Here is a 24,231-nt window from a genome sequence, read left to right as displayed (position 1 = left end):
AGGTCAGCAGGGAATGTGCCTTCTGTGAGCGTGAATTGGATCCATTGTAGAGTTATGGTGCGGAATTTTACACTAGAGGTGGTAAGGAGATATGAGGGGCAATGGTTGAGGTCACAGGAGGCATGGCTGTATTTTTTGTAGCATTTGTTGAATTCTGACCATTGTATGTTAGGGAATTGAGTCCAAATTCTGTCTGCTGCGATTGCCTCTTTTCCTGTAGGGTGGATTGTGATTGGATTTTGATGGGATGGGTTTAGGATGAGTGTGGCTCTGGTGTTGGTGATTTTGTTCTTGAAGTGTTCTGCTAAGAGGGTGGGTGATGGTGGAGGTGTGTTCGAGGAGGTAGTGTATGGTTTGGTGTCTGTTAATTCTTTCAGGATTTGGAATATTTTTTTGGAATCTTGGGTTTCCGTGCCTATGAGATTAGTATAGTAGCTTTTCCTCTTATCTTTTAGTAGATTTTTGTATTGTTTGTTGATTTTTTTCCAATCGGTTTTTGTTTGATCTTGGTTCTTTTTTCTCCATTTTCTTTCTAATCTTCTACACTGTCTTTTGAGTTGGAGTAATTCATTATCAAACCATTGGTCTGATTTCCTTCTGGTTCTGGTTTTGGTTTGTAGGGGTGCCAGATCATCAAGGATGTTGGTGGATACATTTTTCCAGTGGGAGATGAAGTTTTTTGGGTCGCAGTCTTGGATAGTTTCGTCTACCTTTGACCAGAAAATGGTTGGGTCGATATGTTTGCGTGAGGTATATGTGGTTTTTTTTGATTGAGGTGTGTGTTTGGTCTTGGTCCAATTGATGTTGAAGTTATAAATGTAGTGGTCTGACCATAGGGATGGGGACCATGTTCCGTTAGGAGTTTGGATTGCTGGATTGGATGGTTGGTGAGACATGAATGCAGCAATGTCCAGTTGATGACCTTTTTCATGAGTGGTTTGTGGGTTTAGGATCTGGAAGGATAAGGCATTGAGGAAGGATAGACAGTTATTTGCTGGTGTGGAGGTTGTGTCTTCTAGGTGTAGGTTAAGGTCTCCTAGGATGAGGTTGTATTCAGCTGTTAGTGAGTTTTGGTAGATGAAGTTTTCAAATTCAGGTCTCACTGTGGTCCAGTTTCCTGGTGTTATGTAGCAAAGCAAGCAGTTTAGAGAGTTTTTTAGTGTTGGGTTTGTGAGTTGACACGCTAGGAAATCCATTTGTGGAGTGGATGTTTTCTCAAGTATGTTTAGAGTTAGGGAGTTCTTGAATATTATTGCTAGTCCTCCTCCTCTTTTTTTCTCTCTGCAGGTTACTGTTATTTTGTATCCTGGCGGGCATACTTCTTTTATTCTAGGGTCTGTGTCTGAGGTTAACCAGGTTTCAGTGAGGAATAGGCAGTCAAGTTTTTCTGTTTTTATCCAATTTTTTATGTTTTCTGTTTTGGGTCCTAGTGCTCTGATGTTAACATAGGCACATGTAAGGGAGGTCGTGTCAGTCTGGGGAGTGTGAGTTGTTTCCGGGTATATGAGTGTTGTGGGAGATGGATGAGATTTTGTTTTCGGAAGTGTTGATCTTCTTCTCCAGGTAACAGTGATGGAGTGTTGAGTGCTGGCGTGGTGGTTCGAGTTTCTTCATTTTTACTTTGAATATTTTGAGCGTGTTGGTGGCTATTTGGATGTCCAGTCTCCCAAGATCCTCTTTCAGTTTTACAACTTTGAATAACTGTTATCAGCAAATTAATTACCTCCCTCATTAATCCCATCTCTAGATCATTTATAAAAATATTAAAAAGCAGCGACCCCTGGGGAACCTCACTCTCTACTTCTCCATACTGACCGTTTAGTCTTACGCTCTCTTTTCTATCTTTTAAAAGTTCTCGATCCACACTAGGATATTACATACGTCCTATATCATGACTTTCTAGTTTCTTCAGAAGTCTTTGGGAGGTACTCTGTCAAATGTAGGGTTACCATATGGCTCCAGAAAAAAATAAGATGGATTGAATATCCAGATTTTACTTCCATTGAAAGCAATGGAAGTAAGGAGGGTGGATAGACACATCTGGGTTTTACTTCCATCGGAAGTAGAACATGGATGTCTCAATCCATCCTCCTCCTTTACTGGCACCATATGGTAACCCTAGTCAAATGCCTTTTGAAAATCTAGATACACCATATCGACTGGCTCACTTTTATCCACATTTGCCCCTTCAAAGAATGTAGTAGATTGGTGAGGCAAGATTGCCCTTGACTAAATCCATGCTTATGTATATGCTCTGCAATTTTGTTTTTTTATAATCATCTCTACCATTTTGCCCAGAGTAGTGTGCGGTTTCTTCCAAAAGCACACATTCTTGTGGAAGACTGCATTTACAACACAGAAGAAATACATTTGCAAGCAAAACCCAACATGAAAATCTGCTTCAATAAAAAAACCAAACAAACAAACAGAACAAGATATTGATTTATGGAATGACAGTGTGGATGTAGCTCCATTTCCAAGTTCCGGAGCAACTGTCAATCTTTATTAATTGCAGAAATTTAGAGTACACAGTAACAAACTCACATGATTACAATCTCTGTTCCTAGAGCTTGCAACCTTTTTGTACTTGCAATGTGACCTTTTAACAAGCCATTTAACCTCTTAAGGCTAGATTAAGAATTGCCGCTGCTGGGTCAGACTAATGGTCCATCCTGATTCACTAGCAATAGTGACTCAATTGCTGTTGGCCGATTTTCCAACAGCGATTGATTCACTATTAAGTTTGCACGCAAATGATTTGCACCATGTGCATGCAAGCCCACCGACTGAGACATGTGCAGAGCCCTAACAGTAGTGACAGGGGAAGCAGCCTCCTGTCACTGCTGTCAGGGCTTCTGCCAGGTTGGGGTTTTTTTTTCATGGCATAGATATTTTGCATTTATTACACATGCAAAATATCTGTCCCATAAAAAATTTTTTTTTAAATGCCCCACCGCTGGCCCTACCCCAACGACCCCCGACAAATGTGCGCCAACGCCCCCAACATGCGGTGACCCACATATGGCAGGAGGGAAGCCCACTCCCTCCTGCCACCAGATGCTCTCCCCGTGTCAAACTTTTAAATATGGCAGGAGGGATGCCCACTACCTCCTGCTGTCGTGCCCCCGTACCTTTAAGTCGGGAGCAGGAAGGGTGCTCAGTCAGACCATCCTGCTCCTCTGGCTGCTGTCTGCGCAATGCAGGCCTTAAGCCCCTTCCTGGTGCATCATCTGATGCACAGGGAGGGGCCTAAGACCCTGAATGGCTCAGGTGCCTCGGGCTCCTCCCTTGGGAGGGGCCTGAGGTGTCTGAGCCAATCAATAACTTCCTTAGGGAGGAGCCTAATGTTGTTTTGTTCAATCAGGGACTTTCTTAGGCTCCTCCCTAAAGAATTCCCTGATAGCCTCAGACACCTCGGGCACCTCCCAAGGAAGGAGTGGGCATCCCTCCTGCCATTTGTGGGTCACTGCCTGTTGCGGTGGGGGTGGCGGGGGGATTTTTTAAATTTTTATGGGACATGCAATACACGCAAAATATCAGTGCCATTTAAAAAAATGAAAAAAAAACCCAGCAGACCTGTCAGTAACACAGTTACCGACAGGTCTACAGCAGTCAGGTTTTTATGACCGTAAAACCCAATGGAAAATTGCCAAGCAATGTAAGTGAATCAATCGCTTGGCTATTTTGCATAGGGTTTTTACTAATTTGCATGGCCGGATCGGAAAATGGGCGATCGAGGGGGAAAACACACAGTGGGCCATTTTGTAAATCGTGTCGGTTAGCAGCAATCGTCGCTAATCCTTTGAAAACAGGTTTAGCGACGATCGCTGACTTTAGCGAATCGGGGCTTTAGTGCTTGAATAGACAGGGAAGGGAAATGGATGGATGTGGCCATGTTTCCCAGTAATGTAAACCTAAAGCATAAAAAAAAAAACCCCAACCACTAACAGAATGGAGTCCAGACTAGCAAGTACCAGGTTTGATTTGCTTGTCTGGATTTTGGAACATTGTAGAGGCACTGTTCACATTTCTTGTGAAGGAAACAGACAGCAATGGTTTGAAGGGATGAGTGAGAAAAACAGCTGGGTGGCTGTGAACAAAGGTTCTTGCCAGCTGACACCATATAAGCAAGAAGCCATCGGCAGCCAGGCCCAGCAGCAAAACAAACCCCCAAACAACCTTTTAACATACAGCCCCACGCAGAAGAAACAGTGTCTGTCAATGTGCAGGGATAACATCTTCCACGGGAAGAAAAGAATACCAGAGCTGAGTCTTAAGAACGATTCCAGGCAACAGCTCACAGTACTGCAGCAGATGTTCCTCGGGCAAAAAACGTAACTGTTTTGTCATGTATTCTGTACTGGTAATCTTTCACAACATCCTTCTCTCCCTTCAGCCGACATGATCCTTTCCAGGTGATTCTCAGCTACCAAGGAACAAAACAGTAAGATAAATATTTAAAGCGGGTTAAAACCAAGGGCTTCAAAAAAAAAAAAATCTCTGCTGGGCCCGGAGGTCCAGCGCATGCACAGACCATCTACAGATGGTCTGCACATGCATTGGGATTGCTATAGAGCGATCCAGGCAGGCGGTTGGAGGCGTGATTCCGATCGCCCCATTTGCATGAGGGCAATTCGTGAATCAGCCCCCCCCCCCCAGACACGGATCAGATCCCTCAGTGTGCGCTAAGGCAGTGTTTTTCAACCTTTTTTGGGCAAAGGCACACTTGTTTCATGAAAAAAATCACGAGGCACACCACCATTAGAAAATGTTAAAAAATTTAACTCTGTGCCTATATTGACTATATATAAAATAATTCACTTGAGTGCCACCGCCGCCATCGGGAACAGGCCGGCGACAAGTTCTCCCTGCTTCTCTTCCCCGCGGGGCCGACCAACTCTCGCCACCCGTCGTCAATTCTAACGTCGGAGAGGACGTTCTAGGCCAGCCAGGCAGCGATTGGCTGGCCCAGAACGTTCTCTCCGACGTCAGAATTGATGCGAGTGGCGAGAGTTGACCAGCCCCACAGGGAAAAGCAGGGAGAACTTGGCGCCGGCCTGTTCCCGATGGCGGCGGTGGCACTCAAGTGGCTAAAGAGCCGCAGTTTGCCGGCCTAGAGACAACACTGGAGGGTGGCCAGCTGTGCACCCCCTTGGGACGTAAACCCAGGGTGGGGCAGACCGCCCCCCCCCCCCACCCTGGTATGCCACTATCTGTACCTCACTCCCTCCCTATGACCAAAAATTCTCCTTTCTTCTATTCCCTGTGTACACAACCATCTCTTTCCCTCCCTTCCTCTCTCCCAAGTCCATTTCTTCTGTGTCCAAAAACGCATTCCCTCCCCCACCTCAGCATCTCTTTCCCTCCCTTCCTCTCTCCCAAGTCCATGCCTTCTGTGTCCAAAAACCCATTCCCTCCCCCACCTCAGCATTTCTTTCCCTCCCTTCCTCTCTCCCAAGTTCATGCCTTGTGTCCAAAACGCACTCCCTCCCCCCTTTTGTGTTCCGTGTTTGCCTCCCAGCCCATCTTTGCAACTTTCTCAGCAAAACGAAGCTCAAGCCGCGAGGCTTGTCTTCTGCTTCCTGCCTGCCCTGCCGCGCACAAATAGCCGAATGGAAGTATTCTCCGACGTCAGCGCTGACGTCGGAGGGCAGGCTTTGCTTAAGCCCTCCCTCCGACGTCAGCGCTGACATCGGGGAACGCTTGCGATCGGCTATATGTTAGCTGCAGGGCAGGCAGGAACAGAAGATGAGCCTCGCGGCTCGAGATGTATTGAACTCCGCGGGTCCCCCGTCCAGCTCTCTCCTGTCCACGTGGGGCGGACTGCCCCTCTCCCTAGACTGTGGCCTAGGACCCTGGGGGAGCCCGGGCCCCCTGTCAGCTCCGGGCCTCTGAATGCAGGACTGGTGGTACTGCCCTGATGGCGGCCCTGACCGTACGGCACACCAGGCAACATCTCGAACAGGGGTTGAAAAACACTGCGCTAAGGCATCCATTATATTCCTATGGGCATCTTAGTATTTAGTGTGCGCTAAATCAGTTAGCGCACCTTAACAAAAGGACCCCTTAGTCTTAGAAGAAGTATAGGGTGACAACCTCGCCAACCCCACGGCGGCTCTGTGGTGTAAACAAATAAACAAAAAAGACTTTCCCTCTCTCTTATGGGTCCTAGTTTATTATGCTTGCTGTCTTAATACCAGCTCTGACAGGATACACATTTCAAATCTGACATAATGTAATCACAAAATAGAAAATGCATTTATTTTTTCTACCTTTTGTTGTCTGGTCATTTTGTTTTTCCATCATCTTGGTCCCAGTTTCTTTTTCTGCTTTTTGTTTATCTTCTACTAATTTTCTTTCCAGTGTCTGCTGTCCGTTTTTTCTCCTCTTCTCTCGTTCCATTCCCTTCTTATGCCTATCTCCAACATATTGATTTTTCCCTTTCAGCTTTCCTAAGTTCAGGCATGATATGGCAGAAACTAATATCGCTGTACCCCATGTCAGTTGGATTCCCGCCACTTCAGAATCATGCTGCCACTACACCGCCAGTTAGCCTGTGGTTTTTTCTTCTACAGGCGTTTCTAGTTCATGTTTCCCTTCAGGTATGATTCCTTCATGAACACTTCAGACCCCTTCATTCCCGATGCCCGGCTCACCCTCTTTCCCACATACTCCCTCTGTGACTGTGCAGTTAGCACCTGCCAGCCCCCCATCCACTCTGGCCCACAGCCCAGAAACCATACCAATCTTGGAGCGGTTCAAGGACCTGTGTGTGGAGACTGGTAAGTGTCCCTCTGTCATTGTCATTTTCTGTCTGACTTTCTCTTTCATTTCAACCGGTTGTAATGCTCTTTTTCTTTGCAGAAGATAGCAACTGCGCAATTATTCCCTCCTCACCCTTACCTGTTGCACATCCCACACCTCCCCCATCCCAGGCCCCACCCATGTCTCACGATCTACCTCACCCCTCCTCACCCTTCTTGAACTGTCAGCACTCATCCTTGTGGACTGCGCCACCTCCCCCATGCCTCTGCCCATATCGTCAACAGCGGTTGAGGTTCAGACCCTCCGCAACATGAAGCGATGCACTGGAGGGCCTTGCCTCCCAGCTGGATGCTGCTTGTTTCCCCCCCTGAATCTCTCCCGCTGTTCCAGAGGGAGCTGCGCCTTCCATTCTTCCTCCAGGCACTATGCACCGCATCCAATTCTAAACTCCCACCTCTCCACACTCCTTCCCCACTGCCCGTCCCCCCTATTGACTACCTTCCCCTGCTTCCCCACCGCCAAACATCCAACAGCACCATCTACCAGCTCCTATGCTTTTACAGCAGCGCCGTCCAACATTGCATGATTGCTCCTGCTTCCAATTCTAAACTCCCACCCCTCCACACTCCTTCCCCACTGCTTGTCCCCCCCTACTGACTATTTTCCCCCTGCTTCCCCACCGCCGATCATCATCCATCCATCAGCTCCTACGCTTTTACAGCAGCACCGTCCAACAGCTCCAATGAACTCCAGCTCTATCCACAGCTTCAACAGCTACCACCAAAAACTCCCAAGACAGGAGAAATCTCTCTTCTAGTATTCTTTATATTGCATTTTTTACGAGAACAATGCCTTGCGGCTGATGCATGCCAATGACGTGTGTGAATTAACCACGCCCACGAACTGCATAGTAAAGGGTGATGTACAACCAGAGGTTGTGCATAGAGCGGATAGCGTAGCTGGTTTTAAGAAAGGTTTGGACAAGTTCCTGGAGGAAAAGGCCAGAGTCTGTTATTGAGAAAAACATGGGGGGCAAGCCACTGCTTGCTCTGGATCAATATCATGGAATATTGCTACTCCTTGGGTTTTGGCCAGGTACTAGTGACTTGGATTGGCCACCATGAGAATGGGCTACTGGGCTTGATGGAACATTGGTCTAACCCAATAAGCTATTCTTATGTTCTTACCAAGGGTAAAAAGCTGACTTCAAAGACATAAGAACATAGCTGTCATGAAGCCCACACCAAGGCAAGTGATGAGCCCAATAAGTTGGTTGGGACCTGAATAAGATAAAGAGATTGAAAGATACATTTCAGCATGATGACGCCTGAGGCTCGAGCAACAATATGGCAACCCAGAAGCCATCCAGCAGGCACTGATGAGCAGCAGCAAAGATAACGAAATGCCACTGGATCTAGGAGACCTTCTCCAAGAACTGGAAGCACTCAAATCTGATCCGAGTCTTCCAGGCCTAAGCTACCTAGATACATCCTGTGGCATGAGAAAAGTTTACAGTAAAGCTGCCATATATCAAAGAAAAATGATCATCTGTAGGCATGCAGTATAAAGAGGACAATCAAGGTAAGTGCCCTCCATTTACTGTCTTCACTGATGAGAAAACTGGCAAAAAGAAGAAATGATCCTAGTTTCTGGGATTATATACCCAACGTAGGGAAGACAAGATACTCCAAAATGAGAATCCAGTTAAAAATTACAGCAACCCTACCAGGAAGTCTGTAGCTATGCACAAGATAGATGTGTTATCCACAGCAACTCAACCAACTGCCCATCTTCCTACTATACAGAAAGTAGAAGATCTAGAGCGACAATGTGCAATACATTAAAAAACCCATATTCTCTCCAGAAATGTTGAGGGTTTAGGGAGAAACTCTTAAGAGAGTAAAAGAACTGCTAAGAAAATACAGAATTTGCTATAAATGCTGCTCTTCATCCAAACACATGGCCAAGTACTTTAAAGTGGCCATTAAATGCACAGTATATGACAGTGACCAACATGTAAGTGCCTTACATCCTGACAGGAGCAGGCTGACCTCCGAGAACCTCTGCCACAGAGGGGAGAAGGAAAGAGAGCAAGTGTCACCACTGAACATCCCTGTGAACTACACAGGAGGTGTGTGGAGAAGGCCTCCGGGGAACGTTGTGCACCAAGATTTGTGTGGAAAAGACGTATCCAGAAAAGGCAGTGAAAATGTGTGTCATCATCGAAGAACAAAGTAACCCAGTCCCTGGCAAGGACAGGGTTTTTTTTGACTTAACATTCAGGGAAACCACTATCCCTATCACCTCAGAACCTGCTCAGGGAGGACAAGGAAGACGGGGAGAAAAGCAAGTGGTTACATGATAGAAGCAATAGATGGCAACATCAACAGAGATCTACTAACTCTAGTTGAGTGCAATCATATACCAAACATAGGGTAAGAAATCCCCACACCTAAGGTTGTGCAACATCACCCTCATTTACAACCAATAGCAGAACATCTGCTGCCAATGGATCCAAAGGCCTAGATCCTACTCTTACTAGGAAGAGATATACCAGCCCTAGTCAGAGTTCTTGGGTCAAGAATAGGCCCAGCTGATGCTCCATATGCCTACTGATTCGCCCTATCAGAACACTTCACCATCAACCGCTTCGAATTTCACGGCATAGCGGTATATAAGAAATAAATTATTATTATTATTATCAAATCCAGAAGATCATCTGGGTGATAAGTGTTCCAAGTCACCATGGTAGGAAAAGGGAGGAGGCATTTGATGTATATGATACAGTATAATCTCGTTATAACGGACTTCAAGGGACCTGGAAAAGCAGTCCATTATATCCAGAGTTGCATTTTTAAAAAACTTTATTTAAGTCAACTTGAAACACTGTACAATCGATGAACAACTGTCACTGCACAAGCATATCAGCAACATCAATAACAAAACTCAGCAAAACATTGGTATGGCAAGAAATGACTGCAAAAGCTGAACACTAAAAGATGTTCTCAAGCATTATGTCGTATTGTACTGGAAAGGAAAACAATCTGTCATTTTCTTCTGGGCTGCATTTTGATACTATATCACCGGCATGCCACGTGCTTTGTAGGCGGAGCCTGAATGTCTGTTATAGCCGAACAAAACTACAGCTAAAAGCGGCTCTGGGGACCAAATTGGTTGTCTGTTATATCTGAAAGAACATTATTTGCAAGTCCGATGCGATGATCTTCTGCATGTTTACAAAGGCGCACGGCCGGGACTATCCAGTCACCCCTTCCCTTTAGCCATTTCATATGTCATATTAATCCTCCACTGGAAGAGTCTAGGAACACTAACAAACCTTTTTGCTGTTGCCAAGAATAAAAGTAAGGAAAAACCCCCTCCACAGGTTGGATCCAGTCACAAAAATAAGTCTGGGAGGCTGAGAAAATAAGTTCCATGGGCCAGCAAAACAAAGTTATGAAACCAGGCACAGAAATCATACTCGATCCTTCTAATGAATGCCTGTGTCTTTCTTCAGCAGACTTATTTAATAATTCCCAAAGCCTCATTGCTTTTCTTCAAAGCAAGCAAAATCTTAAAAAGTAAGCTATAAAGCACAGTTACTTACCGTAACAGGTGTTATCCAGGGACAGCAGGCAGATATTCTCACATGTGGGTGACGTCATCCACGGTGGGGATGCGCCCTCTAGTGGGCAAGAAGGCATGCACATGCGTGGTGCAGCATAGCAAGCTTGAAACTTCTTCAAGTTTGCTTGAAAAGCTGTCCGCGTCGGGGCTCCGAGGATGACGTCACCCACACGTGAGAATATGCTGCCTGCTTGTCCTGGGATAAACATATTTATGTCAGTGAGTCTGTGTCTTACTATTAATGCCGTATATTTAACATGAGTTCTTGTCTCCAGCCCAGTCAGAAATCTAAGTAAATCTTTGCTCATCTACAGAATAGTCAAGTGCTATGGGTAGCCACTTCTTCTATTTCCGACTACCCCAAAAGGCAGAATCTAGCCAAAATTCTGTTTCTGAGGCTTACCTGCCCATGCACTTCCTTGCAGAAGCCGGTGGCCAGGCCTTCCACCTGAAGGATTAAGTTGCTGTGATGAGAGAGGTAGTTGACCAGCAGTTCATTTTCTTCATCTTCAGAGTCATCGCTGCTATTCGTTAGTACTACCATATTACCCTGCATCAAAAGCATGTAACCATTTTGTTTAAGAAGTCTTAAAATTTAAAATTCTAAACACAACTTTCCTGAATGGTGGAATCATTTGAGTATAATTAGAAAATATGAGGAAATAATAGCCATTAAACAGAATAATATTGCTAATTTTACTAAGAAATGGGCCTCCCTGGATGGCTTTTGTAAATATTTGAAGGAGAATCTTCCCTAACTCCCTCCCATTTGAATTGGATATATGCAGCTTATGAGTATTTTATTTTATTCTATGTTTAATTTTTGTTTTATTTTATAGTCCTCATTAAGTTGTAATAATGTGTGTATAATAATTATTATTATCATCGTATTGTACTTATTGGAAGTGTGTGTTATTGTATTGTACGTATTGTTATTAAGAATACGTATAAAAAAAAAGTCTTACTGGAGTAAAGCATAACCTCTACCTCTTCTCTAATATCTACTCTTGTCACTTAGGCTTCTGCAGCTGGTGTCATGATTGTTGCTGTTGTCCGGGTCTCACCGCGTCTGGGTAGGCAGAACCAACCAGTCGTCATGCTGTGGCATACCCTGAAGAAAGTCATAGCGTGATGGCTAAAATGTCAGTTCTACCTACCCAGACGCACGAGACCTGGACAACAGATCAATCATCTACTCTGTCATTTGGCCCTAGTTCAGTGGGTTCCAAACCCGGTTCTGGAGGCACTCCAGCCAGTGAAGTTGTCAGGATATCTCCAATGAATATTCACTGCCTCCACTGCATGCAAATCCCTCTCATGAATATTCATTGTGGACATTCTGACAACGTCGCTGGCTTCCCAGGTTTGGGAACCACTGCCCCGCTTTTCTTTTTTAGGGGGAAGGAAGGGCTAGATGGCAAATCAATTCCCTACAATTTTCTTTGGAAACAGCCAACATAGGAAAGGTGGGGCCCAAAACTGAAGCTGCTAGTGAGTGTGAGGTTGGGGTGGGGGAGGCACCTTCCCCTGGCTTCCCTCTCACCTCCTTCAGTAGCCCAGTCATTCAGCAACAATTTTCCAGCTAAAGCTCACATGACTTTTCCCCAGAAGCTTGCTACAGATGTGCTCAAGCGACAGGTGGGTGTCACTGTAAAGCAACAGCTGGGATAATCTCATGAGGGCTATAGACAAGAGGCAGGCCTGGAAGTTTCTTTCACACAATAATAATAAAACTACAAACCAGCCCTCCCTTTTACTAAATTGCGATAGCGATTATTAGCGTAGGGAGCCGTGCTGAATGCTCCGTGCTGCTCATAGAGTTCCTATGGACATTGGGAGCAGCGCGGAGCATTCAGTGCGGCTCCCTGTCCTAATAACCGCTATCGTGGTTTAGTAAAAGGGGAAGCAGATTACAGCTGAGCAGATATCAATAGACATCTCTCCCACACTCTGATTTGTAGTCTCTCAAATAAAAACGTTAAAGAAGATAAAACAAAGTCTGTAAACATTCTTTAAGCAGAATTGGCTGTTTCTGATGACCCAGTTCACATAAGAATGCAAAAAAAAATTTAAAAAATGCTAAAAATGTATTTGAAAGCCTGCTGATATTGTTATATTTCCTCAGTATTCAGCAAGAATTAAATGCAGAGCTTTTCAATTTCATGCCATCTCCAGGACAGTATACAGAAAATTCCCTCTTTATAACAAGCAAGCAGCAAACAAGCAAAATTAGACTATGGCAACAAGACACAATGCTAAATTGCTTCTTACCTGCTAATTTCCTTTCCTTGAGTCCTGCTAGCCCATTCCAACAAATGGAGAAAGAAAACACTGAGTTTTTAGTGATATCATTACCAGTATAAGAAGCGATGCAGCCTTGGAACTTGCCCATCATGAAAACAGACCTGAAAAAGCAAACTTGAGGCCTCATTAGAATCCTTGCCAGATGTACCACTTCCAAAGCAGAGACAAGAACAACTGCCTACATCCCCCTCCCCCAAAGCTTGGGCACAGTCTATTTGGAACTTTTAAGCTTGGTTCTCCAACTTCCCCAGAAAAGAGTTAGTCTTCAAGGGATGCTTCCACAGATAATAATAATAATAATAACAACTTTATTCTTCTATACCGTCACAATCTTGCGACTTCTAGGCGGTTTACAGTCAAGAGAGCTGGACATTCAGCGAGTTACAATATGCAGATAGTCAGAGGAAATTCAGAGTACAGAAACTTTAAGAAAGCGAAAAAATAAAATATACAGTTTGCTAAGAAATTTCCGAGAGGACCTGTTCGAGAGAGGTCGCGAATTACAAATACAGCGAAAATTACAAAAATACAGCGTAAATTACAATATACAGTTTGTTAAGAATTTTCAGAGGGGACATATTAGGTGAAAGGTCCCGAAATTACGAGATACAGTTTGATTAGGATTTCAGAGGGGGCATATTGGGAAGACGAGAAAAGAAAAAAGTGTTCGGTGAAGATTCTGTTTAGGTGATATATCTATCGAATAAGGCAGTTTTTATGAGTTTTCTAAAAGCGTTGTAGGTCAGTCTAGCTTTATTAATGTTGTCTAGCCAATGTTGTTGTTTGTTTGCTTGGTACGCGAAGGTTCTATCCAGAAAGGTTTTGTATTTACAATTAGTAATGCTTGGGTATGCAAAAAGATAGCAGTTTCTGGTTTGTCTTATAGGGCTGTAGAATACGAAGTGAGATTGCAAGTACATAGGAGTTAGTCCCCAAACTAGTTTGAAACATATGCAGGAGAACTTGAAAATTATTCGTGCCTTGACTGACAGCCAGTGCAGTAGTTTGTAGTAGGTGGTGACATGGTCGCTCTTTTTTAATCCAAATATCAAGCGAACCGCTGTGTTCTGAATAAGTATCTAAGTTTCCTCACTGTTTTTTTGGGTATACCCATATAAACGATGTTGCAATAGTCCAGAGTAGAAAGCACTAGTGATTGTGTATCTGTCTGTGTGTGTCTGTGTGCGTGTGTGTCTGTGTAAAATTTTTAGTGCATCAATAGCTCCTTAGTGTCTGTGTCTGTGTGTGTAGCTCCTTTAGAATTGGCCAAAAATCAGATTGGAGCAGACTCATGTGGTCTTACTGATCCTGTTTAGTGCAATGAGGCCCTTAGTCAGGGGAAGCAGTCACAGACTAATCCCTTCTAAGCAGCTTAAGGGACTCAACATAAGGGCTATAAGTCGAAGCCTAGAAAGTCAAGCCTGAGAACAAAACAAAAAGCACAGTTACTTACCGTAACAGGTGTTATCCAGGGACAGCAGGCAGATATTCTTGACTGATGGTGACGGCACCGACGGAGCCCCGGTACGGACAATTTTAGAGTGATTGCACTCTAAGAACTTGGAAAGTTCTAGTAGGCCGCACCGCGCACGCGCGAGTGCCTTCCCGCCCGACGGAGGCGCGCGGTCCCCAGTTAGGATAAGCCAGCTAAGAAGCCAACCCGGGGAGGTGGGTGGGACGCAAGAATATCTGCCTGCTGTCCCTGGATAACACCTGTTACGGTAAGTAACTGTGCTTTATCCCAGGACAAGCAGGCAGCATATTCTTGACTGATGGGTGACCTCCAAGCTAACAAAAAGAGGGATGGAGAGAAGGTTGGCCATTAGGAAAACAAATTTTGCAAAACAGATTGGCCGAAGTGTCCATCCCGTCTGGAGAAAGCATCCAGACAATAATGAGATGTAAAAGTATGGACTGAGGACCAAGTAGCAGCCTTGCAGATTTCCTCAATAGGAGTTGAACGGAGGAAAGCTACAGATGCTGCCATAGCTCGAACTCTATGGGCCGTGACAGAACCTTCCAGTGTCAGTCCGGACTGAGCATAACAGAATGAAATGCACGCTGCGAGCCAATTTGACAGCGTACGTTTAGAAACAGGACGTCCCAATTTATTCGGATCAAAGGACAAAAAGAGTTGGGGTGATGATCTGTGGGGCTTAGTACGGTCTAAATAGTAAGCCAAAGCCCGCTTACAGTCCAAAGTATGCAGAGCCTGTTCTCCAGAATGAGAGTGAGGTTTTGGAAAGAAGACAGGCAGAACAATAGATTGGTTGAGATGGAATTCAGAGACAACCTTAGGGAGAAACTTTGGATGTGTACGCAGAACCACCTTATCATGATGAAAAACTGTAAAAGGTGGATCAGCAACTAGTGCATGTAGCTCACTGACCCTCCTGGCAGAGGTAAGAGCAACAAGGAAAAGTACCTTCCAAGTGAGAAACTTGAAAGGAGCGGTAGCCAAAGGTTCAAATGGAGGCTTCATTAAGGTGGAAAGAACCACATTGAGATCCCAGATTACAGGAGGGGCTTTGAGAGGTGGTTTCACATTGAAAAGACCCCGCATGAATCTGGACACCAAAGGATGAGCCGAGAGAAGTTTTCCATGAACTGGCTCATGAAAAGCAGCAATAGCACTGAGGTAGACTCTGATGGAAGTAGACTTGAGGCCAGAGTCAGACAAAGAAAGAAGATAATACAACAAGGTGGGATCATGATGATGAAGAAGACACCAGGAAGAAAACCGTGTCCACTTCTGATGGTAACATTGCAGAGTGGCCGGTTTCCTGGAGGCATCCAGAATGGAACGAACGGGCTGAGATAGAAGAGTATCATGAGAAGTCAGCCCGAGAGATACCAAGCTGTCAGGTGCAGAGACTGGAGGTTGGGATGCAGAAGGGTCTCCTGATGCTGCGTGAGCACAGAAGGAAACAGTGGAAGAAGAAAAGGTTCCCTGGAACTGAGTTGAAGTAGAAGGGAGAACCAATGTTGCCTGGGCCACCGTCGAGCAATCAGAATCATGGTGGCTCATTCCCTCTTGATCTTGAAAAAGGTTCTCAACATGAGAGGCAGAGGAGGGAAAGCATACAGGAACAGATTGGACCAATCGAGGAGAAATGCATCCGCTGCCAGACGGTGAGGAGAGTAGAGTCTGGAGCAGAATAGGGGCAGCTGGTGATTGTGAGGAGCTGCAAAGAAGTCTATCTGAGGAGTGCCCCACTGAGCGAAGATGGACTGTAGAGTTAAAGGATCGAGTGTCCACTCGTGAGGCTGGAGAATTCTGCTGAGCTTGTCCGCTAAGGAATTCTGTTCTCCCTGAATGTAGATAGCTTTCAGGAATAGTTGGTGATCTGTGGCCCAAGCCCAAATCTTCTGGGCTTCCTGGCATAAGAGGCGAGAGCCTGTCCCACCCTGCTTGTTGATGTAGTACATCGCAACTTGATTGTCTGTGCACAGCAGGAGGACCTGAGGAAAGAGAAGATGTTGGAAGGCCTTGAGGGCATAAAACATCACTCTGAGTTCCAGGAAATTGATGTAATGCTTCATTTCCTGGGCTGTCCAAAGTCCTTGAGTTTGGAATTCGTTCAAATGAGCTCCCCAGGCATAAGGGGAGGCGTCGGTGGTGATGACAAGTTGATGAGGAGGTAAATGGAGCAGAAGACCTCTGGAGAGATTTGAGGATATCAACCACCATTGTAGCGACTGACGAAGAGATGATGTCACAGATATGTGTCGTGAGCAAGGATCCGTCGCTTGGGACCACTGGGTAGCAAGGGTCCATTGAGGAGTGCGCAGGTGAAGACGTGCGAAGGGTGTGACATGAACTGTGGAGGCCATGTGACCCAAGAGTATCATCATTTGCTTGGCAGAGATGGAACGTTGCGGAAGCATCTGCTGACATAGAGATTGTAGAGTTTGAAGACGGTTGGACGGCAGGAATGCTCTCATGAGGACTATGTCCAGCACCGCTCCAATGAATTGAAGTCTGAGTGGGGATGAGATGAGAAGTTGTAGAAACAGGATAGTTTGGTTGGTGGCCAGGAGCACTGTCTGAGATGAATTGGCCTTGATTAACCAATCGTCCAGGTAAAGAAAGACCTGAAGGTGGTGAGAGCGTAGGAAGGCAGCCACCACAATCAGACATTTGGTGAATACTCTTGGAGAGGAGGCAAGACCGAAAGGCAGCACCTTGTATTGGTAATGACAATGATTGATCATGAAGCGGAGGTACTGTCTGGAAGCCAGATTGACCGGTATGTGAGTATATGCCTCTTTGAGATCGAAGGAGCATAGCCAGTTGCCTTGATTGAGAAGAGGGTAAAGAGTGGCCAGAGAAAGCATTTTGAATTTTTCTTTGACCAAGCATTTGTTGAGATCGCGAAGATCTAAAATGGGTCTGAGATCTCCTGTTTTTTTGGGGACTAGAAAGTAACGGGAGTAAAATCCCTGCCCCTTTTGATCTAGAGGAACTTCCTCTATGGAGTTCAGAAGGAGGAGGGATTGAACCTCCTGAAGAAGGAGGGAAGACTGAGGAGTGTTCAAAGCAGACTCTCTTGGTAGACTTTGGGCAGGAAGTGTCTGAAAGTTGAGAGAGTAGCCGTGGCGGATGATGTTGAGGACCCATTGATCCGAGGTGATGATTTCCCAACGGCTGAGGAAAAAAGAAAGTCAGCCACCTATAGGTTGAGGTAGGTGGGCAGATGTTAGGAATCTGGCTATGCCCTGGAGAACTAAGTCAAAAGGGCTGTGTGGATTTTTGCTGTGGAGGAGGTTTCACAGGTTGCTGCTGTGGTGGCCTAGGAGTCTGTCGTTGTTGCTGACGTTGACGCCTAGGTTGTTGGGTAGCTGATGGCAAGGGACGAGCCACATAACGGCGTTGATAGGCCGACTGATGGAAGATGATATTTTCTTTCTCAAGGGACCCTCGGCCACAAGAGGGCACCCGCTCAAACTCAGGGGTGGAAAATTTCATGGCGACACCAGAAAGTATTTCTTCACAGAGAGAGTGGTTGATCATTGGAACAAGCTTCCAGTGCAGGTGATCGAGGCAGACAGCGTGCCAGACTTTAAGAATAAATGGGATACCCATGTGGGATCCCTACGAGGGTCAAGATAAGGAAATTGGGTCATTAGGGTATAGACATGGGGTGGGTAAGCAGAGTGGGCAGACTTGATGGGCTGTAGCCCTTTTCTGCCGTCATCTTCTATGTTTCTATGACTGTTGTCTGAAAGGCCGCGCCGGTGGAGCCTTCTTTTTGGTTTTCAGCAGAGTATCCCATCTCGTTTCATGGGCGGACAGCTTTTGGGTGGTAGAGTCCATGGATTCCCCAAAGAGTTCATCCCCCAGGCATGGAGCATTAGCCAACCGATCTTGATGGTTGACATCAAGCTCCAACACCCTGAGCCAAGCAAGGCGACGCATAGCCACAGACATAGCCATCGCTCTGGTGGTAAGTTCGAATGTGTCATAAATTGATCGAACCATAAACTTACGGAGCTGGAAGAGAGAAGACGAGCAGTGGTGAAAAGCTGGTCGTTTTCGCTCAGGAAGGTACTTTTCAAAAGAAGCCATGGTGGTAAGAAGATGCTTGAGATAGAAAGAAAAATGGAAAGCATAATTACCAGATCTGTTAGCCAGAATTGCATTTTGGTATAATCTTTTACCAAACTTGTCCATGGCTTTACCTTCCCTGCCAGGAGGGACAGAAGCGTATACACTAGCTCCTGTAGACTTTTTAAGCGTAGATTCCACAAGAAGAGATTCATGCGGAAGCTGCGGCTTATCAAATCCAGGGATAGGAATTACTTTATATAAAGAATCTAATTTACGAGGGGCTCCTGGGATGGTCAAAGGAGTCTCCAGATTCTTATAAAAGGTTTCCCTCAAGATGTCATGGAGGGGTAGTTTGAGAAATTCCTTTGGAGGCTGGTCAAAATCCAGTGCATCAAGAAAGGCTTTGGATTTTTTAGACTCAGCCTCCAAGGGAATAGACAGGGATTCACACATATCTTTCAGGAAGGAAGTGAAAGATGTAGAATCCTGTTTGGAGGATGGATCAGGAGCAGCAGGATCATCCCCATCCGAGGAACACTCACCCTCAGAAAGAAAAGGCTCTTCGGAGTCACCCCACAGATCAGGATTCCTAATATGGGAGCTACGGTCTCGAGACTCCGGAGTGGAGGGCTCCAGGTGTCGGGATTTGCGTGCCGACTTACCCGACCTCATAGACACGGTACCGGGAGATGTTACAGGCTGTACCGGTGCCGCAGTCTGAACAGCCTGGTGATGAGCTCTCAGTTCCGGTGCGAGGACTGGCATCGAGGCCGATGAAGCGGAGTGGACCGGTACCGACAAAGTGGACGCAGACAAAAGAGGCTGCTCCACTGCCGGTACCGGTGGCTCAGACCGGACCGGGACTGGAAGGCTCGGTGCCAATAGAGCAGGAAGGAGCTGTTGCAACTGCTCCTTGAGCTGCACCTGCAGGATGGCTGCAATGCGCTCGTCCAGAGAGGGCACCGGTACCGCCTTTTTCTTCTGCGGTACCTGTGGTGCCGCTCGACGCCCCTAGGATGAGGAGCCCGAGGTCGAGGGACTCACCTCAATAGGGGCGGAGCGCTTCCGCGGGCGCCTCGTGGTCGGCAGGACTGGGCTCGCTGCAATCGAGACCGGAGGACGCTCCAGCGGAGATGGCTTCTTAGCCGGCTTACCTGAGTGTTGCGATGCCGGCGCAGCGTCGACGAAGTGGGTGCCGACTGAGGTGGTGTCGATGCCGGTGTCGATGTCGCAGGGTCAGACATATCGGCACCGAAAAGCAAACATTGTTGGATTTGTCGGTTTTTTAATGTACGTTTTTTCAAAGTGGCACAGCGGGTGCAGGTGGAAGCCTGATGCTCTGGACCCAGGCACTGTAAGCACCAATTGTGCGGGTCATAAGAGAGATAGGCCGTGCACACCGCTGGCACTTTTTAAAACCTGGCTGGGGGGCATGAAAGGAAAAACGGCTTCTGCCAAATCGAAGGCCGAGGCCTCGATGGTGGCAGCAGGCCCCACCGGGGCTAAACCGACGAAATAAGAAAAAAAAAGAGAAAAACTGTTGTTGTTTTTTTTTAAAGAAAATAATAAAAGAAAAAAAGGAAATAAAATTTCCAAAAGGATTTCGCGAGCGGGAAGGCGACAGAAAAAAATATTTTCAACAGCCGTTGAAAAGTGCGACTTCTTAGCTCCGCGGAAACTAAGAAACTGGGGACCGCGCGCCTCCGTCGGGCGGGAAGGCACTCGCGCGTGCACGGTGCGGCCTACTAGAACTTTCCAAGTTCTTAGAGTGCAATCACTCTAAAATTGTCCGTACCGGGGCTCCATCGGTGCCGTCACCCATCAGTCAAGAATATGCTGCCTGCTTGTCCTGGGATAAAACACCTACTGCACCTATCCACACTGTAACTATTTGCTGGAGGTAGAGAATGGCAAGGCCCACAGCTGCAGTACACTTTATGCTGATGATGTGATATCACTGAAAGCTCGCTGTTCTCTGCCTCCATCTGCTGGTGAGGAGCATAACCCCCTTGTCTGAACTAGACTAGGAGGATGAGCGAATTTACTTAGAGGAGCAGCGAAAAGATTCTACTGGTTAAGACAGACAAGCAATACACAAACTCCCCCTCCCATTAATACCTCTAACTGGGAGCAGATGGTTGCTCTGCAGTAATGCAGAAAATCCAGCAGGCGAATGGCATTCACACCCAAGCTCAGCAGTACGCTCACATCATCCACCAGCAACACAGGGCACTTCCAGGCACTGGTGCTTGGCTGTGTAAGAGAATCTCGAACAAAATCATACAGGACTTTTAGGTCAGAACTAGTGTCACTGAAAAAAAGAAAAGGGAGAGAAGAAATCAGAGATTGCTTGTCCTTTTTTTTACCCATCTACGTATTATAGTTTCCTGAAAACTAGGATCTCTATGGCCACAGGTACTGGACAGAAGATGCAATCTAAGGATCAATTATAGCTATACCTACTAATTTTCTTTCATTTAGTCCCTGCAAATTAGTCCAGAATTTGCAGGTGTTATGTCCATCCACATCATCAAGCAGGTAGAGACAGAGAATATAGAATTGTGGTATATGCTAATAGTACTATGTGCAGCTCCTACAGTTTTGTATGTGTAATGAAGCAGTGGAAACGCCCCCGGAGATACTTTGAAGAGTACCACTATCCTTCTGTCACAAGCACCAAACAAATAAAACTTTAGAAAACAACTGATAAGACAACAAGCAGAGCTTGAACCAGGAGACAACAGCAAAGAAACACTAAAAAGCTGAACAAAGTACAAAATGGGAAAGGCCAGGTTTCTGAAGCTAGCATTGCAGACTAATAGGAGCTGCAGAGCTTGGGTCTTCCACCTACTGGAGATTAGTACTGTGTACAGCTCCTGAAATTCAGTATTTTTCTATCAGAACATTTTTGTAATCTCTAACTCCATCTGCTGGATGATGTGGATAAAACACCCCAAGTTGTATCAGTGTTCCCTCTAAGGCAGGGGTGTCAAACTCAATCACATAAGGGGCCGAAATCTGAAAAAAAGGCTGTCGCGGGCCAAATTTTTTTTTTTTTTTAGATACTTAGTGGTCCTTTTATTAAGGTACGCTAACCGATTTAGCGCGCACTAAATGCGCACCTTAATAAAAGGACCCCCTTAGTAGAAATATAGGGTTATTACCTCTCCAACCCCATACCGGCTCTGTGATGTAAACAAAATAAATAAAAAAAGACTTCCTCTCTCGAGGCTAAGGCGGGAGCTCATGGCAGCCATTTCCTATTGGCGATCTACATGAGGCAGGAGCGTAGGAAGATCGCTCCTGCCCCGAAAGCCCGCTAGACCACCAGGAAAGGCCGGGATGCCAGGGGGAAGGCAAAAATATGGGGTTTTTTCCTCCCCTCCCCCCCAAAAAAATTGTGATTATGTGAAATCGCAAGTGCTGAAACCGCGAATGGGGAGGGGGAAGTGTACAGCTTCGTCCGAGTTGGTTACCCTTCTCTGGGGGGTTGAGGAGGGTGATGGTTTCCAATATTTTGCTTGGGGGCCCAATTTTGTGATCTCCTGCCACTGTTAAAAGCCTATGCCAGCGTCACAAAATCCATTCTGGAGGGTAGCCAGATCCTGATGTGGCCTCAGCTGCAAGTTGAACTAAGTTACATGCCTCAACTATAAAAGCCCTCTGCAGTAGGCAACGATCTGCTTTCTTTTCATTATGTTGATCAGTTTTTCTTCTCCCACAGATTCCTAAACTTGTCTGGATGGTGTTTTCACTTTGTTACAACAGATACTTATATCCATAAGGAACCATTCTTATGCTGTAAATTATGATCAATTTTACACTCATTCTGACCCAAAGTACTCTATTTCAATTCCAAGGCAAGTCTTAACTACTACTATTTATCATTTCTATAGCGCTGAAAGGCGTACGCAGCGCTGTACATTTAAACCATGGGAATCTCTAAAAATTAAGCACACTGCATCAAATCCCTTTTCAATATGTTATTGTCATCTTCATTAATATTTCTGCCATCACTCAGCTACAAAAAAAAAAAAATGATTTCTGTCATCTGTAAAGTCATATTTCCTCTTGCTTCCTACTTATAGGAAAAACGGTAAGACTTACAGTAAAGGACAATTTAAATTAAATCATTCATTGCTAAGAGTTTATGGCTGGGCAGACTGGATGGAACATTTGGGTCTTTATCTGCCGTCATTTACTATGGGCCTCTTCTATCAATCTGCACTAGGAGTTTGTAGCACAGTGAGCCGCGCTGAATGGCCCATGCTGCTTCCGATGCTCATAGAGTTCCTATGAGCGTCGGGAGCAGCGTGGCTCTCTGCGCTAAAAACTGCTAGCGCAGATTGACAGAAGAGGCTTTATGTGTACTATGCAACAATTACGGGCAAATATAATCAAAAAATCCTAAACAGAATATAGGAGAATCAAAATAAGTCAACAGATCAAAGAAAGCTCTAAAATATAACACAAATCTTTGAAACACCAAAAGCCATTTTTTGGGAAGTGTTTTGAGCATACAAGTTTTTATTTCATAGAAACACATGTAATAAAAACTTGTAATTTTGGGGAGGAGTGTTTATGAACATGTGTTTTCACTTTTGTTTCCAATAGCTCATGGTGTTTGCTTATAAATAGGCCACAAAAGTTATAAATACACTTCTCCCTCCGCATTCGCTGCGATAGAGGATTAACAGAACCGCAAATACTGAAAAACCATCGTGAATATGGTGAAACCGCAAATAACATGGTGAGAGACCTGGCCTGTTTCTGAAAGAGAGGCAAAACACGAGGAAGAAAGTGCTGGGAATCGGCAATTTTCTCTGTATACGCTTGGAATCAGCGATTTCTCTATGAAAGCTGATGTAATTTGGGGGGGGGGGGGGAGGAGCCAGCAAGCTAAAAACCGTGAATAATCGAAACCGCGAATACAGAGGGAGACGTGTATAGCACAAATATTTCAAAGTACCAGTATTTAGCAAGTCCATGGACCCTTTATAATCATAACACAAAAACATACTTGTGGTGAAAAAAATTATCGTAAAACCTATTCAAAATGGGCTCATGTGCCTAAGCAGATCATAACAGGCAAACAGACATTGTGATATCAAAGCCTGGAAAAATTCACAAAGACTATTAAGCAGAGGACCTGGGTTTGATTGCCAGTTCAGCTGCACACAGTGATGAAACACCATAGCGGACAGGGAGGGAAATCTCCACTGCTGCACAACTGTGACATCTAGTAATGATTTATATGACCTAGGTTAGCTGGATTCTGGGGGGAGCAATTGTTTTGTGGCCCCTGGTCAAAACTGGTGCCAGAATGAGTTGGGTAGAGGATATAATGAAACCCCTTGTAGCTGCAAATGAAGGCCAGCTGTGACCGAGCTGGAAGCCCAAAGAGTACCTCAAAAACTGAAGTGGATTTTTCTGTTCCGATTTCTGCCCGTCACCGAGCAACACATTAACTGATGTTTTCAGTCCTTCCAGGAACACCAGCTGTCCCCGCTCTTTTGCGGTAGTCAAATTCACTCCCTGGAGGAAAGCAATGCAAATATTTTTTTTCCATAGGCATTATATGTTCAGAATATTCATGTACTTGATCACTGAAAACGAAAGCCCAAATGGCTTCCAAAGTTTACCCTACAAACTGCTATTCAGCATGTTTAGCTAAGAGTTCAAGTCCCAGCTTGACTCTTGCTCCTCCTCAGGTTTGCTGTGACTACTAGTGCTGATTCATTAAAAAAATTTTTTGATTCAATTCAGCCTATTGAATCGATTTTTCGATTCGATTTTCATGCCCAATTGGGTGTTGTTGTTTTTTTTTTTTTTTCAAATATCCTGGTGGGTTTATTTTATAGCCTTTTCACCCCCTTTGTCCTCCCCTAGCCACATTGGCGCCGTGGTATAAACAAAATAAACAAAAAATCCTAAACAGAATATAATGTTAAATCCTAAACAGAATATAATGTTAAATCCTAGCT

The 24,231-nt window shown here is 45.3% G+C and overlaps 1 protein-coding gene across 2 annotated transcripts in view; it reads right to left on the bottom strand.

The window, feature by feature from the left end:
* Window positions 1–2,438: 2,438 nt before the first annotated feature.
* The window catches only part of ELP6 (elongator acetyltransferase complex subunit 6), a 40,530-nt gene continuing 18,737 nt past the window's right edge, over window positions 2,439–24,231 (bottom strand). For both annotated transcript variants that reach the window (XM_033931840.1, XM_033931842.1), the window contains 4 exons: window positions 23,655–23,782; window positions 20,366–20,558; window positions 10,796–10,942; window positions 2,439–4,426 (listed from right to left, as the gene is read on the bottom strand). In XM_033931840.1, coding sequence (XP_033787731.1) covers window positions 4,298–4,426; window positions 10,796–10,942; window positions 20,366–20,558; window positions 23,655–23,782 — 597 coding nt within the window. In that variant the 3' untranslated portion in view covers window positions 2,439–4,297. The remainder of the gene's footprint in view (window positions 4,427–10,795; window positions 10,943–20,365; window positions 20,559–23,654; window positions 23,783–24,231) is intronic.

This window comes from Geotrypetes seraphini, chromosome 2, assembly GCF_902459505.1.
Source record: "Geotrypetes seraphini chromosome 2, aGeoSer1.1, whole genome shotgun sequence".
NCBI classification, from domain to species: domain Eukaryota; kingdom Metazoa; phylum Chordata; class Amphibia; order Gymnophiona; family Dermophiidae; genus Geotrypetes; species Geotrypetes seraphini.
Note: the sequence above shows the minus strand (reverse complement) of the source record. Positions and strands in the feature narration are given on the sequence as shown.